Below are 13,737 nucleotides of genomic sequence, written 5' to 3'. Positions count from 1 at the left end.
GTACAGTCCTCGACGTTTAGTCAACTATGGGTGTGATACATGCAACTGGATATTTCGACCAAAATCTACACCTCTCAAAGTCATGAGTTTTGAATCTGATTTCTTGATACGAGATTCCGGAGACAGCGTGCACTATAGCCTGCTGAACTATTGCTTCTTCTCATTCTTCTCGCATTCCAAAGTCTGCCGTGCCAGGTGCGAGATGCAAGATGTCGTATGTTCTACATAGCAGAATCTCCCACGGTAACCCTCGGTTCCCTCTCCTGCTGCCTGGGTTTTTCTGTCCATCCGGCCTGGCTTAGTCGATTCTCAACTCAGCGTCGCAAGCAAGGATATGACGCTGGATCCGAAATAGAGAAAACGCAGCTTTTGAAAATGTCGATGTTGATGGTGTTTGGGCCCCAACTTGTCCTCTTGTCTCGCAGGTCGAACACAGAATGCTGATAGCTGACACCCGGATTGTGGAGGTATTAATGCCTGCTAAATCAAATCGATGTTTGTGATCCAAATTCCAACCGCAGCCGAAAAATCATGACGCCTTCATTCATGCTTCGGGACTCCTTCCAAATGTTTCTATCCAACAGACTGGGCTTCCAAATCACCCTGCGACACCGACCTCCTTAGCTTGATTAATCATCATGTTCAATATTTCCTTCTCGTCCGGTGAAAAATCGCGCTTCAGTTCTGCGTCAGTGGTCAGACAGCACATGTTGCTTTCTTCCAACTGCCAAGCACCAGGCTCCCTGATATCCCTAGGCTCAATTAGATAATGTTCAAATTTGCCGAACTTTTTCTGTTTCTTGTCGGCGAACTTGTTGTCCACAAGCCATCCATTAAACCAAAGAGGTTTGCCCTGCAAATCTAAATGGAGAAGCTGTGGAGAGCAGATGGTGTAGTTTAACGGCTCGGGTCTTTCCCCGGGTTCTTGCTCTTCGGCTTCTTCAAGTATGTCGTATTCTTCCATCATCTCTTGCCCGTTCTCGTCCAGTCTGGGCTGGCCGTTTTCGTCCATGACCGGTCTCTTCTTTCTCACCAGTCTGGGCTTCTTCTCTTCCTCCTTGGGCGCTTGAACGACACCCATTGTGCCAGCATCGCCCTGATGAAAAGCGTACTCTTGATCTCCCACAAGCTCCCAGCCGAGCCAGAAAGTCTCTTTATCACCTGCAACGATTGTCAGAAAAAAGTCAAGCAGCCTATATAAAACTCGACTTACCATAGACCATGTCATATATCCCAACCCGGCCTTCCTCTTTATTTCCATCTCGGTCAGGGCCATTCATTCTCGTGACCAGAAGAAGGGCAATGAAATGACGCCATTTGTCAACCACTATAACACCCGATTCTTGCATGTGACCACTATCCCCTGTCCAGAACCGGCTCTGCTTGACTTGTCTTGAAATGGGCTTTGGCAAAATCTGTTGGAGCCAGCGCTTCTTCGACTCTGGCATAATCAAACGATCCCTGAAGAAAAGAGCGCCAGTTTTCTGGTATGCAGGATCCTCGAACAAGAGTTCCGGGTTTACAAAAAACAGACTGTCCGCATCAATGAAGATGACTTCGCGGAAACTGGAATACAGGATTGCAAATGGCTTGGCAGCCCAGCCCGCCAATTTCCAGCCCTCGTCATTTACCATTTGCGCGATGTCTCGAGTGACTACGCCGTCCAGGCTTTCCAAATCAGAACGATAGTCCTCGGAGAGGTCCGAGTCACCCAAATACATGATCTCAATCGGCAGTGTACACCCGAGTTTTCGGAACGTGGGGATAATCGTGAGCAGATACGGCGCCTGGTCATCACCTGCTGTGAGAACGATGCCTCTGCCTCCTTTTTTGAAATGTGAATGGAGAGTCATGTGGTCAGGGAAGTACGGCGCCGTCCATGGGAAGAGCAGTTGTCCGAATTTGACAAGGAAGTATCGGTACGCCTCGTAGGAATGGATCGTTTGAGCCAAAGACGATTCGCCAATGCCGTCGTCAGAAGGCTGATGCTGATGGTGTCGCAGGTACTGGATAACATCATCGCGCACGTAGCTGCCGCCTTCTTCGTCAAAGGTGAGGTGAAGGTCTTCCCAGGCCTGGAAAAACTTTTTGTACTCGCGGACGCGCAGACCCATTTCACGAAGTTTCTCCTTTCCGGTTCCTTCAACAGCGCGTAGCAAGTCTCTGCCTTCCATTTCACCTGGAAGAAGACTGATTACTCGTGCGAGAGCCTTCTCAAACTTGGGGCGCTCGGAAAATGAACTTGGGTTAGACTGTGGCTTCGGCGATCCTGATACGCCGGACCCTTTGGCGGAATATCCCTTCGGTTGTGCAGCCACATCGTCTTGTTTGGATAGAATCGGCTCTTCGCCTTCGGGTTCAGGTGGTAGAGGGGCCTTTGGCTTTTGCACGGGAGGTTCAACCGGTGGAGCCTCAAAACGCATCTCTGGGTTTGATTTGGGTTGCGCGGGCTCCTGCACGATCGCATTGCCCGAAAGTTGTTCTTGGCTGGGAGCCTCATTTTGGGTTGCTCGGAATATAGGCTCAGGATCTGATGGTAATCCTTTGAATCTTTCGGCGGGCGATACAATCTGCGGCCGAATGGTCGTGCTTGGGCCCCCAGAAGTGAGCAGGTATATTAGAGGAATACAAAGCAATAATATAATAATGACAAGTCCCTGCCGTGATCTGAGACTTCGTCGTGTTGGTCCTGCATATGGTAGCCCGGGGAAAGAGCGACCCTCCTTTACCGGCGCATGCCTTGGGGTAAACATGCCTCCAGGTGAGCGCATTGGGGGGGTTTGAAGTTGTCAATTGCTGAGGATTGTTCGATTCCAGGGATAGACGATGAGGCCAGATGTCGCTTCAGGCAATATCCAAAAATAAAACAACAGTGTCTTGGGTGGCGAAACACGCGTTCCAGACGCGACAAGGGGGAGGCTTTAGCGGCAGGATAATCCAACAAAACCAATCAGTCTAGTCTATGATACGAGATTAAGTGATTGCTCAAAGACGGCCATAATGGAGACAGCGGATATCAAGGTCGGGAGACGGCTTTGTAGCATGAAAGGGATGTCGTTAGAAAAAAGGAGCTGAAACCCCTTCTGGGCCGAAGGTGGAAGGTGATGCGTGAGAAAAGTTGGTCGAGAGCGTGAACAACCCTTGCTCCATAATTCTCCATTGGGACTAGCGCCTCTCGACTGTCGCTTCCATTTTGGTCTCCACATGTTTCACTTTTGGCCCTGCACCTTCGCTCCCTGTTTACCCCTTTTTTCCCTCTGACAGCACGAGCAGGAAGTGTGTGTCGTGCGTATTCCGTCTACCTTCAATCATGAAACAGCCGTCTCGTATTTCTGTTGCGCTAGATGCCCGTTTTTCCAGCGGATGACTTGCATCAGATCCCTGCCGCTGGGAGATCTGCAGCTAACCTTGAACGAAGCTGCACACAGCCTTGGGTGAGGGACTATAAATAGCTCAATTATACGACCCCCCTGAGCCATCCCCACGATGAAAAGGACCATGCGACGAACCCTTCAAATATGCCACGCCATGTCGTCCAAATCACCGTTGGTGCCGCCAGCCGATGTGGCAGTTGCTGATACCGTTGAGCCTGTAATAAGTGTGTCCTGACCAGCACTGTATCCTCTCGCGATGATCAGGCCATCCTCTGTTTAGGGAGCTTGGGAACCAACAACCACACAACCAGGCATAGCACCAAGGCTGCCAGAATGATGGGTTGCAGCACCTTGACACCCTTTGCATTTGCAATCGCCCCAACAGCAAACGGCAGCACGCATGCACCACTCGCTCCAAAAGCAGCGGCAAACCCCACAGCGGGTACATGCAGCCTCTTCGGGAGCAATTTTGTGAGAGCCACAATGGCTGCGGGGAAGAGAGGGCCTAGGAAAAAGCCCAGGAAGCCGATCATGACTGCGCTGACGACGAAGTTTGGGATGAGCCAAAACATCAGCTGCAGAGCCACGCTGCACACCAAGTACACGGCTATGGCATGCTTTTCTGTCTTGAATACCCGAGCCGTAACGAATCCGAGTATGAATCGACCGACGGTGATCCCAAGCCAAAAGCCCATCGATGTCAGACCTGAAGCAAACGGCGAGCCTTTTCTGACGCGCAACATGAAAGTCACGATCCACCCGCCGACACTGACCTCAACACCCACATAGACAAGCAGGAATACCGAGGCGAGCAACGTTACCTTCTGCTTGACCGCCTCAAGAGTCTTGCTCTTGCCCTTCGCTCTTTTGCCGAACGGATTCAGTTTGGAGAAAATGCCTTGTTGCTTGTCGGCCTGGCTACCAGGGTCCGTAACATCAGAGATTGTCGGAGTGCTTGACCCGGAAATATCCATATCAGCAGTCTGAGGGTGCTCAGCATTATAGGCCCGGCCGTCTGCTCTCCAGAAAGTGCCAACGAGGAATGCAACCTCAACAAGTGCTGCACCCACCATGAGATAATAGAATTCGTACCATCGCCAGCCTGCTTGAGTGACCAGTGCTGTAGCGATCAACGGCGAAAGCGCTGCCCCAAGGCCGTAAAAACCGTGCAGGAAGCCAAGTACCTCATTTGCGTTAGCCATGTCGCCAATCCAGGCATTCCTGTGGGCAGATTCAGCATTGAATGTATGTCGGAAGGTCAACGAATTTCAACCCACCATCCACTGTCGCCCAACCCGTTGCCAAAACCGGCGAGAATAAACACTACTACCAAAACAGGATAAGGCGGATGAACACATATGGCGGCTATATCAACGAGTCAGTCATATATCACATTTCAATACCAAACATACTCACTATAAGCGCACAAATGGGACATGCTCATGATCCACGCAACACCTCTTTGTCCATACACAGTATGAATGTGGTTGTTCAACAGTGCAGACATCGTATAACCCACTATAGGCGACAGAAATATGAGGCTGATGACTGTATAGTTGACCCCGTAGAATGTTTCGAGGTAGGGTATCAGGGCGCCGTATGCACCATCATTAGCACCCAAGACGACGAAGGAGTAGAAGGTCCCTAGACAACGCCACATGTTGATTCTGGGGGAGTTCCATTTTTGCAATTGAGGTGTAGCAGTCGAAGGAGCAGGCAAGGCTCCGGCTGATATGTCCTCATAGACAGGCAGGTCTTTGCTGGACTCCTTCCCTTGATGGGACCTTGAGGGCATTTCAAGGACGACTGTAGAGCCTCCATAAGCGGAATTATTGATTTGCATCTTGCCAAGTCTCTTATATGACTATCATCAACAAAATGAGGAGTCGCACGAGCTACAGAGAACCTATTTAAATATACTCGGCCCTTAGGATTCAAGAAGATGCGGTAAAAAAAATCACCTGGACGAACAGGAACGAATGATCTCACCTTTCCGAAGATCAACCGTGCTCAACGTAGATGGCTCGAGGCCCCGACGGCTCGCAGACCCCGGAGAGGAGGCGGGCCGATATCAAAGGGCATCTTTTTGGGCCGGATCGGGAAGAGCATCCTCTATCTGTGGTAGGACGGAGTATTGTTCGCTGGAATTACGTACTCAGTGGTGCAAATATCACCCACTTGGCATTGACATCGAGTGGAACAAGTAGAAAGGAGTGCCCAGAATAATGATCCATCGTGATGTCCCTGTTGCACTCTTGGCATTCTTGGCACTATCTTTGTACGGCGGATCAAGACTTGTGGCGCGAACATTGAGGCTGCCAACGCGCTAAGCGACGCTCTTGTTTGGTCCATCTCACGGCGACTCAAAACGACGCGTCTTCCTGACGCGTGCACAGTTCAATCGAATCCCTAACATCTTCCCCCACTCATCACTCTAGCTCCTCACTGCCGCCAACCAGTGAGGGACTGCTTGGAGCCTCCCAGGCATGTTGCTCATCTAGATGCCCTTTGTAAGAACTTGAGCACACATTCTTCTCCCCTCGCGCTAACAAGTCCAACTTAGGTTCTGTCCTGCTCCCCCAGAACCCTAGGTGTGGCCTAAGCGGGCAGTTGTCTGAATCCTCTACAATCATCATCTCCTGCCTTTGAGCACGAACGACCTGACGCTTTATGGCATCAACGGTCTAAGTAAAAGCAGTCCTCCCACTCATCGAGGTTGCAGACCCCTGTCCTGAGGTTGGGATAACTCATTTCAAACACGACTCAGAACCTAGGAAAAGCATCATAGTCGCCTCACTTGTCATTCACTGCCCCAGTGAGCTCACTTCCATTGAATCTGTAGGTGCAGAAGACCTCAATAAGAGAAAGACCATGGATGACCTGGCGCGTCCTGCGCTGTGCGAGATCAACAACCGCGCCAACCAACGATTAAGCGGAAACCACGCTTTCTCGCCCAAGAAGGGAAACGAACCCCCGACAACAGACGGGCAGTCCTCCTCTACTCAGCCTCTACCAAGATGGGGTCAGCTCAGTGGCTTCAACCCGCACGCCATGTCTGCTCATGTCTCCCGCGCGGGAGCGGAACAACTAGGACGAGAAGGACTCTCGAGCAAGCCTAGAGAACCCGATACCACATGGGTGAAGCAGGAGCATGCACTGTCCGCACGGGCTGAGGAAAAGACCTTCCAGCGCGGTGGCCCAGCTCACGAATTAGACTCGCACCCCGGCATTCGAGGGGAGCCCAGTGCACAAGACATTGCACCTTTGCGCCTAAACATGTCCGATCTCTTCGACGGCCGCACTCCTGAGCAGCTCGAGAAGGGTGTTGAAAAGGGGATGGAGCTGCTAGAAAAGATCCAACGTACTCTGGGAGAAGTGGCAAGTCAAGAAGTGACTCGGTGGGCTGAGTCAATTGATAAGATCCAATCTCAAGCCGGTCGTTCGAGAACTGTCATTGGTGTTGTTGGCGCGACGGGCGCAGGAAAAAGCTCTGTCATCAATGCGATGCTCGATGAAGAGCGGCTAGTTCCGACTAATTGCATGAGAGCTTGCACCGCTGTTGTAACAGAAATCAGTTACAACTACCAAGAGGGTGCCCCGTTCAAAGCTGAGGTCGAGTTCATTTCCAAGCAGGACTGGCGAAAGATGCTCAATGTTCTCTTCCAAGATCTCCTCGACCAGTCGGGTCAAGTTTCCCGCGAGTGTACGAACGAAGACTCTGAATCTGGTGTTGCCTATGCCCAGGTCAAAGCGGTCTATCCGCGGCTAACAAGAGAAGAAATGACCGAAGTCCCTATCGATAAGCTGATGGAGCACCCGAACGTCGCCTGTCTAGGCACCAAGCGCAGTATTGAATCAGAGGATGCCATGTCGTTCTATAAGCAGCTGCAACGCTTTGTAGACAGCAAGGAGAAGACCACTGGGGTGAAAGAACGGGTTGAGAAGGAGAAAAAGCCGCGTGAGCAGGAGTATTGGCCTCTAATCCGGGTTGTCAAACTCTATGTGAAGGCTCCTGCTCTAGCAACTGGTGCAGTGATAGTCGATCTTCCGGGTGTCCACGACAGCAATCAGGCTCGCGCAGCGGTCGCTAAGGTAAGTCCCTTTCATGGGTTATGTCGGTGTTGATGAAGTTTCACCTCAAAGTCCTCTCCTTCAACAAGTTTCCGATGCTAACGGCGAACCAGGACTACATGAAACAATGCACCGGACTGTTAATTGTTGCACCCATCACAAGAGCAGTTGACGACAAATCAGCAAAGACCCTGCTTGGCGACTCTTTCAAACGCCAATTGAAGATGGACGGTGGCTTGAGTTCGGTGACTTTCATCTGCAGCAAGACAGACGACATCTCGATCACTGAGGCTCAGGATTCTCTAGGCCTCGAGGAAGAGCTCGCGCCCATGTGGGCAGAACTAGGAGACCTGGAAAAGAAGAAGGATGCCATGAAGATACAGATCAAACAGCTCCAAGACTCTAGGTCCGACGTAGATGCGGCTATGGATTCCGCCGAAGATGAGATGGACACTTGGGAAAAGCTGCAAGAAAAGTTGATTGGGGGTAAAATTGTCTTCAGACCTCACGGGAAACGCCACAAGCGCAGGCTTTCAGATGCAAGCAGTCCGGCGAGGAAAAAGCCCAAGTATGCCGAGCCGGATTCGGACGATGACCTTACAAATAGCAGCGATGAGTGCGCCAGTAACGCACCATCGAACTCCGCTTCCTCAAACACCAGTCACGATCGAGGTGAGCCGCTTACTGAAGATGAGATCGCGGACAAGATCACCGAGCTCCGAGGTGCCAGGAAGGAATGGCGCCGAGAGAGGTCCAGGATTGATGAACAGATCCAGAAATTGCGGGCTCGGATTCAAGAAGTGGGCAGGGAGTGCGAGGACATCAACGCAAAGCTTTCATGCAAGTGTATTGCAGGTCGCAACGAGTATTCACGAGGTGCCATTCGCCAGGACTACGCAGCCGGCATCCGCGAACTGGATCAGGAGCTCGCTGAAGAAGAAGACGCTGCAAACTTCGACCCCGAAGTGGATGCGCGCGACTATGATGAAGTGGCTCGAAACCTACCCGTCTTCTGCGTATCTTCTCGCGCATATCAGAAGTTGAAGGGGAGACTCCGCAGAGACCGTACTCCTCCAGGCTTCCAACACATCGATGAGACAGAAGTGCCAGCGCTGCAAGCTCACTGCGTTCAGTTGACCGCCACTGCTCGTCAAGCGTGCGCCCGCAAGTTCCTCACGAGCATGTTTCAGCTGCTAAATTCCCTCCGTCTATGGGCCTCGAATGATAGCACACCCAAGAATCTCACAGAGGAGCAGATGGGCCAAGAAGCTCAAATGCTGAGAGAGATGCTCAGTAACCTCGATTCGGTGAGTTCCCTGCACTCCCAACCGTCTACATTCTTACCAGCGCTGGCTCAGAAATATGTTTTACTAACCGGTATCAGGGGCTCGAAAAGGCAGGCGACGATATTGTCGATAGACTTGTTGATGAGCTTGATGACAAAGTCTATGACGCGTATCCCCATGCTACGACGGCTGCCCGAGCTCAGGCAGATGATATTGTTCAGAAATGGGGGTCGCCTGTCAATCGGTCAGATCGCGCTGCAGGAGGTCTCTATTGGGCAACGTACAAAGCAGTGGTTCGCCGCGATGGATGCTTCACAAACGCCCAAGGCTGCCATAATTTCAACGCGCAGTTACTTGAACCACTAATCCGCCACCTCGCGGGACCTTGGGAATCAGTCTTTACTCGCAGGATGCCGATCATCCTTAATGGACTCTCAACGAACGTGGTTCACACCATCACCGCTTTCCACAATGATGTTGCGCGCCGCGCAGTCCGCAATGGTGCTTCGGTGGCTTCGTTCGAGATGCTAAAGCAACAAATACCCCTTTACCAGGAACGGTTGAAAGACATAATCAGCGACGCGAGAGCTTGGATCATCGAGCAGCAGCGCACCTTCAACCGCGAGTTTGAGCCTCTAATTACTGAACATATGCATGACGTCTATGTCACTTGCGCCAACGAATATGGCCCAGGATCCTACCGACGGATGCGGGATCACATGGAGCGGTATGTCGAGGATGAGAAGACGTCCATGTTTGAGAAAGCTGTCGACCACGTCCATGGACTTATCAAGAATATGATCAAGGGACTGAGAGAAACTTTACGCAGCGGGCTTGATGCCATTTTCCTGGATATCCAGAGAGAGTATTCTAGTGTGCTGATCAGGCAAGAAGTCAAGCCTCTAGATCGGCCAACCATTCCTCGCAGAGTCCTGGAGATTGTCAATAGTGCTGAACAAGTTTTCAAGCAAGCCGTTGGCATCAAACCTGGACCTGCAGTTCGTCCTCGAACTCAGACCAAATATCAGTCAGAACACGACGAGGCATCTATTACAGTCAAGCAAGAGCCCAGAGAGGACTTCACATAGCCGACTCTGAAGAGAGAGGTAGCAGAGATGCTATGGAAGGCGCGATACCCAGCTGGCTGAAGCGCCAGGAGCATAACGATATGCCGGATTAGAGCTCCCACGGCTTGTCAGAGGCAGCGACATCCAAACAACCGACACATTCATACCTAGTGAAGAGGTACTCGTGAACGGCAGCTGATTGACGACGTCAGCTTCCCAGGGAGGACAGAGAGAATGAGCCGCAAATTATGCTGATGGAGGTCCTCCGGAAGGCGTACTTCTGATCGAGGGACTGCATGGTTTAGGGTTACGCTGAGGGTTGTGTTTGGGAACCAGGGGATTGGGAGGCATGATTGTACAATATGGCCTTGAAAACAGGGGCTGAATTTCAGGGCTTGCAGTGCTATTGTTGTAGGATTGATCGCAGCAAGGGGCCTGAAGGAATCAGGGAAAATTGAGAACTGCCACAGTTTCATGTATGTGGCCAGTGAGGCTCTGCCCCATGCCTCTGGACATCTCACGGCCCCGGCACGAGGGTGACTAGAAATCATCTTCCTGAATGAGCTGCTGTAGAATAATTCTTTTTCAGAAATAAAAGCATACAGATCTGGCTCAGAAAACTAGGGAGTGGGTTTTTTTCGAGGGTTACTTTAGAATTCCGACTTTTGGTCAAGTCGCCGTTCACTTTCCCTTCATCTCGAAACATGCATAGCATGCAATTCAATTCCTCCTAGATCGTGCCGTAGCGGTAGTATTGGACCGTTTATCCTTTCTTTGGCCGTTGACTAATATATTGTGCTATCGACGTTAGTCTTTAAGTTGTTCCCTCATCGAGTTTCCCTTCATTCTTCTAGACCACTGTGAAGATATAATCCTTTCCGTACCTCTTCTTTTTCCGAATTATAATGGAGCACGGTCCGACAAGATGCCACGCATTCTTCCTATAGGGATAGAAGGACATCCCTGGCACGCCGAACGCCGGTACGATGATCGAATTCTGAGCCTCGAACGGTTCTAGTACCGGTTTTATCTTGTTCAAGTCTTCGTCATGTACTCGCACCTCCGTCTCTCGGAGCACGAATCCATTGTGCTCAGACCATTGCACACCGTTTAACAGACTTGCTTGCATGATACAATCTCCCGTCCTGATCTCGGCTGGAGCCAGGCCCCTGATCTCACGAACGCCAACAACAGGATCTTCGTCGTCGGGATTTGTGGCATGAAAGATGCAAGTTCTCTCCAATGCCTTCGCTAGAAGGTTGAGTATATCCTTACTCATCCATTGCCTCCACGTGGAATGATGTGTAAAGTCCTCGCGGCCACGCAGCTCTTGGCGATCGTCTTCTTTGGTCGCGTCAATCAGCAGATACTCCTCCGAGAGCGCTGTCAGAAACCAAACGATCTCCATTCGCCGAATACCTGGAGAAATGACATGCTTCTTCACGCCATGAGCTGCGCCAATGCGATCCAGAAGCGCGAGTATGATCTCTCGAAGTTGTTCCTTCCAATCACTGCTCAGGCTTTCGGGCTGGTGCCCACCGAGGGCTTGCATGATGTGCAATGCAATCGCAGCCCACGTTGGTGTTTGTTCGGAGGAAACTAGGGTCGTTGCTCGTACAACTTGCGAGACACGGCAAATGATACTCGCTCCGAGACGTTTGGAGTCCTGTAATGTCGAACAGGCAGCCTTGCAGAGATTTATCGTTGCGACATTTATACCGTATTCAGTGCGCGGCAGCACCGTCTGACGTCTCGCGCGGGACCAGTCCGGTAACCAAGTGGGCATGGATGAATCCGTGTCGGACAGACTGCCAAAAGACACGGCGTGTACGAGGATGACGAGAATATGCCCGCCTTCAATGCAGCTTTTGGCAAAATCCATATATACTTGGTTTGTGGGTACATCATAATCGACATAGCACCTGATGCTCTGGCTAACGACGTCGGAAACACTAGGCAGATCATTGAACCTGATGTGACTTGCGATGCCATAAAGAGCGAAAAGCCTGTCTCTAGGGTCTGTGCATTGGGCATGGTCGAACTTCCAGAGAAGCGTGAGTATCTTCCTATCCTTCTCTTGCAAAGCTGAAAGGTGGTTAAGTGCCGCCAAAGCCGTCGGCTCGAAGTGCAGATGGCCATGATAGTGTGACGTGCGACAAGCATCCAAGGCCCTGGCGAACAGCGACCAAGAGATTTTCTCGGTATGGCAATACACAACAGTGTCTCTGCCAAGCGCAACTTCCTGAAGCACCCAACGGCTGATCAGGTCAGTATCTCAGCATACAAGGCTCGGAACCAGACATACCGGTGGAACCATGCTCGACGCAGAAATCCATCGATGACTGACCACGACGTCGACTTTGCTCCGAATAGTCTTACCAGTTCGTCCCGATCGGGATTCACCACTTTCACGACAAGGACTCGGAATAACGCAAAGATTTTCTTGATGGCCATTTCGTCTCCGCCGTTTTCGTTTCCTCCTAGCCACACTCGCACCTTCGCTGCCTGTCGATAAATCTCACCCATCAGCGGAACCTGAGTGGCTTTCTCCGCTTTATCCTTTTGGTTCAGAGATATGGCGTCTATCCAGAAATGTCTGCACTTATCCTTGGCTCTCAGGCGTCGAAGCATTTGGTCCACGTTGGGGGTAATGTCCAGATGCGAGTTGCCATCGCACGCTACCTTGATAGTAGGCTTTTCGGTGCCCCAGGCGTATGATAGTGCATCGTATGACTGCTTGTCAGGCCCGAAGGTGTAGGGGATAGCATCACGGTCGAAATGATGAATATTGACCTGAAGTGGCTCTTCGAAGCTCGGTGATGGCTCAACCCGAAGCACCCGGATCCAGGATGGGCCTTGAAGCGGGCGGTATCGATACGTCGAAAGATCAATTGAAACATGCCGGCCCTGTCGTGGGAACTTGCGTGGGCGTAGGATTCTTGCCAGCCCACCGCTTGGATTGTCTCCTAGAACGAAGTCGGCTGCTTGCCGTTTCCTCTTCGGCATTTCCAAAGATTAGAGTCTCATGCAACAAATTACAATTGTCTGGCAAGAGGTTCAGGGAAGCTATACCATTCCGCTCGTGGCTCGCAACTACCACGACCAATTGATTCGTTTGGATGGCACTGTGGTTTGTTGTCAGTCAAGGCAGCAAGAATTTGGGCATGAGGAAACGAGGCTGAGTCGCGAGGCACTAGGCCGGTTTTGGTCTATACGTACGAGGCACTTGGTAGGGGCCGCCAAGGTTGCAAGCGACGAGGTGCGTATCGGTCTCAAACCAACTGAGAAGGCCATTTCGCTAAGTGATCTACTTCATGAGTGAGCAGTCTCTGCCGAAATCCAACTATGTGCATCGCTCCCCCCACAAGACACATCATGGCAGAATGATGGATCAATCGTCTATGAACATGCAACACCAAGCAAAGGAGTGCGGCTACTCGCCCTCGATGATGCGATGTTCGTGGCCTGTCAACCCTGATGATCGTGGATCAACTCATACAGACCATCGATCCCAAGCGTCTTCCGGGCGGTGTGAGGATGATCTCGATTCTCGAGCATGTCTAATTGCTAATTGAACACAATGTCTCGTTTCGACCACGCTGATCAGACGAGGGATGGGGCATCTCTCCTCTCCCTTCTGGTTTCCCGTGCTCTATGCGCCCTCGTCAGAAAGGATCTGTCGACTCTCTGCGTGATGGGACAGGTAATTCAGAAATTTAGTCACCAATCTCTGTCTCTGTCAAGATGAGATGGTTCATGCTCGATTGTCCGAGTCTTAGCACCCTTGTCCTGGGTGCAGCATGTTCGCTCAAGGGCCGGCTGCAAACGAGGACGTCTTTTGCAGATTACAGCCACAGCAACAACAACAACAACAACGACATGCTTCCCTATCTTCATCTTCAGCGCGAGACATGCCCACGGCCGTCGGCGCCTCCTAAA

General features: G+C 51.3%; 4 protein-coding genes across 4 annotated transcripts; 1 reads left to right on the top strand and 3 right to left on the bottom strand.

Moving 5' to 3' along the window:
• Positions 1-598: 598 nt before the first annotated feature.
• On the bottom strand, positions 599-2,771 carry Z519_01411 (uncharacterized protein; the record flags this gene model as incomplete). Its single annotated transcript, XM_016759168.1, has 2 exons — positions 599-1,161; positions 1,214-2,771. 2 exons carry the CDS (start codon positions 2,769-2,771, stop codon positions 599-601), a joined length of 2,121 nt encoding a protein of 706 aa, XP_016624496.1.
• Positions 2,772-3,634: 863 nt separating this feature from the next.
• On the bottom strand, positions 3,635-5,217 carry Z519_01410 (uncharacterized protein; the record flags this gene model as incomplete). The annotated part of the gene is made up of 3 exons (XM_016759167.1): positions 3,635-4,595; positions 4,652-4,739; positions 4,791-5,217. The coding sequence occupies 3 exons, from the start codon at positions 5,215-5,217 to the stop codon at positions 3,635-3,637; spliced, it is 1,476 nt and encodes a 491-aa protein (XP_016624495.1).
• A 1,028-nt stretch (positions 5,218-6,245) lies between these two features.
• On the top strand, positions 6,246-9,819 carry Z519_01409 (uncharacterized protein; the record flags this gene model as incomplete). The annotated part of the gene is made up of 3 exons (XM_016759166.1): positions 6,246-7,466; positions 7,559-8,752; positions 8,830-9,819. 3 exons carry the CDS (start codon positions 6,246-6,248, stop codon positions 9,817-9,819), a joined length of 3,405 nt encoding a protein of 1,134 aa, XP_016624494.1.
• An 829-nt stretch (positions 9,820-10,648) lies between these two features.
• On the bottom strand, positions 10,649-12,804 carry Z519_01408 (uncharacterized protein; the record flags this gene model as incomplete). Its single annotated transcript, XM_016759165.1, has 2 exons — positions 10,649-12,056; positions 12,104-12,804. The coding sequence occupies 2 exons, from the start codon at positions 12,802-12,804 to the stop codon at positions 10,649-10,651; spliced, it is 2,109 nt and encodes a 702-aa protein (XP_016624493.1).
• Between the last annotated feature and the right edge of the window lie 933 nt (positions 12,805-13,737).

The sequence above is a fragment of the Cladophialophora bantiana genome (genome assembly GCF_000835475.1).
Source record: "Cladophialophora bantiana CBS 173.52 unplaced genomic scaffold supercont1.2, whole genome shotgun sequence".
In the NCBI taxonomy this organism is placed as follows: domain Eukaryota; kingdom Fungi; phylum Ascomycota; class Eurotiomycetes; order Chaetothyriales; family Herpotrichiellaceae; genus Cladophialophora; species Cladophialophora bantiana.
The sequence above is the reverse complement of the archived record's forward strand: the minus strand, read 5'-3'. Positions and strand labels throughout refer to the sequence as shown.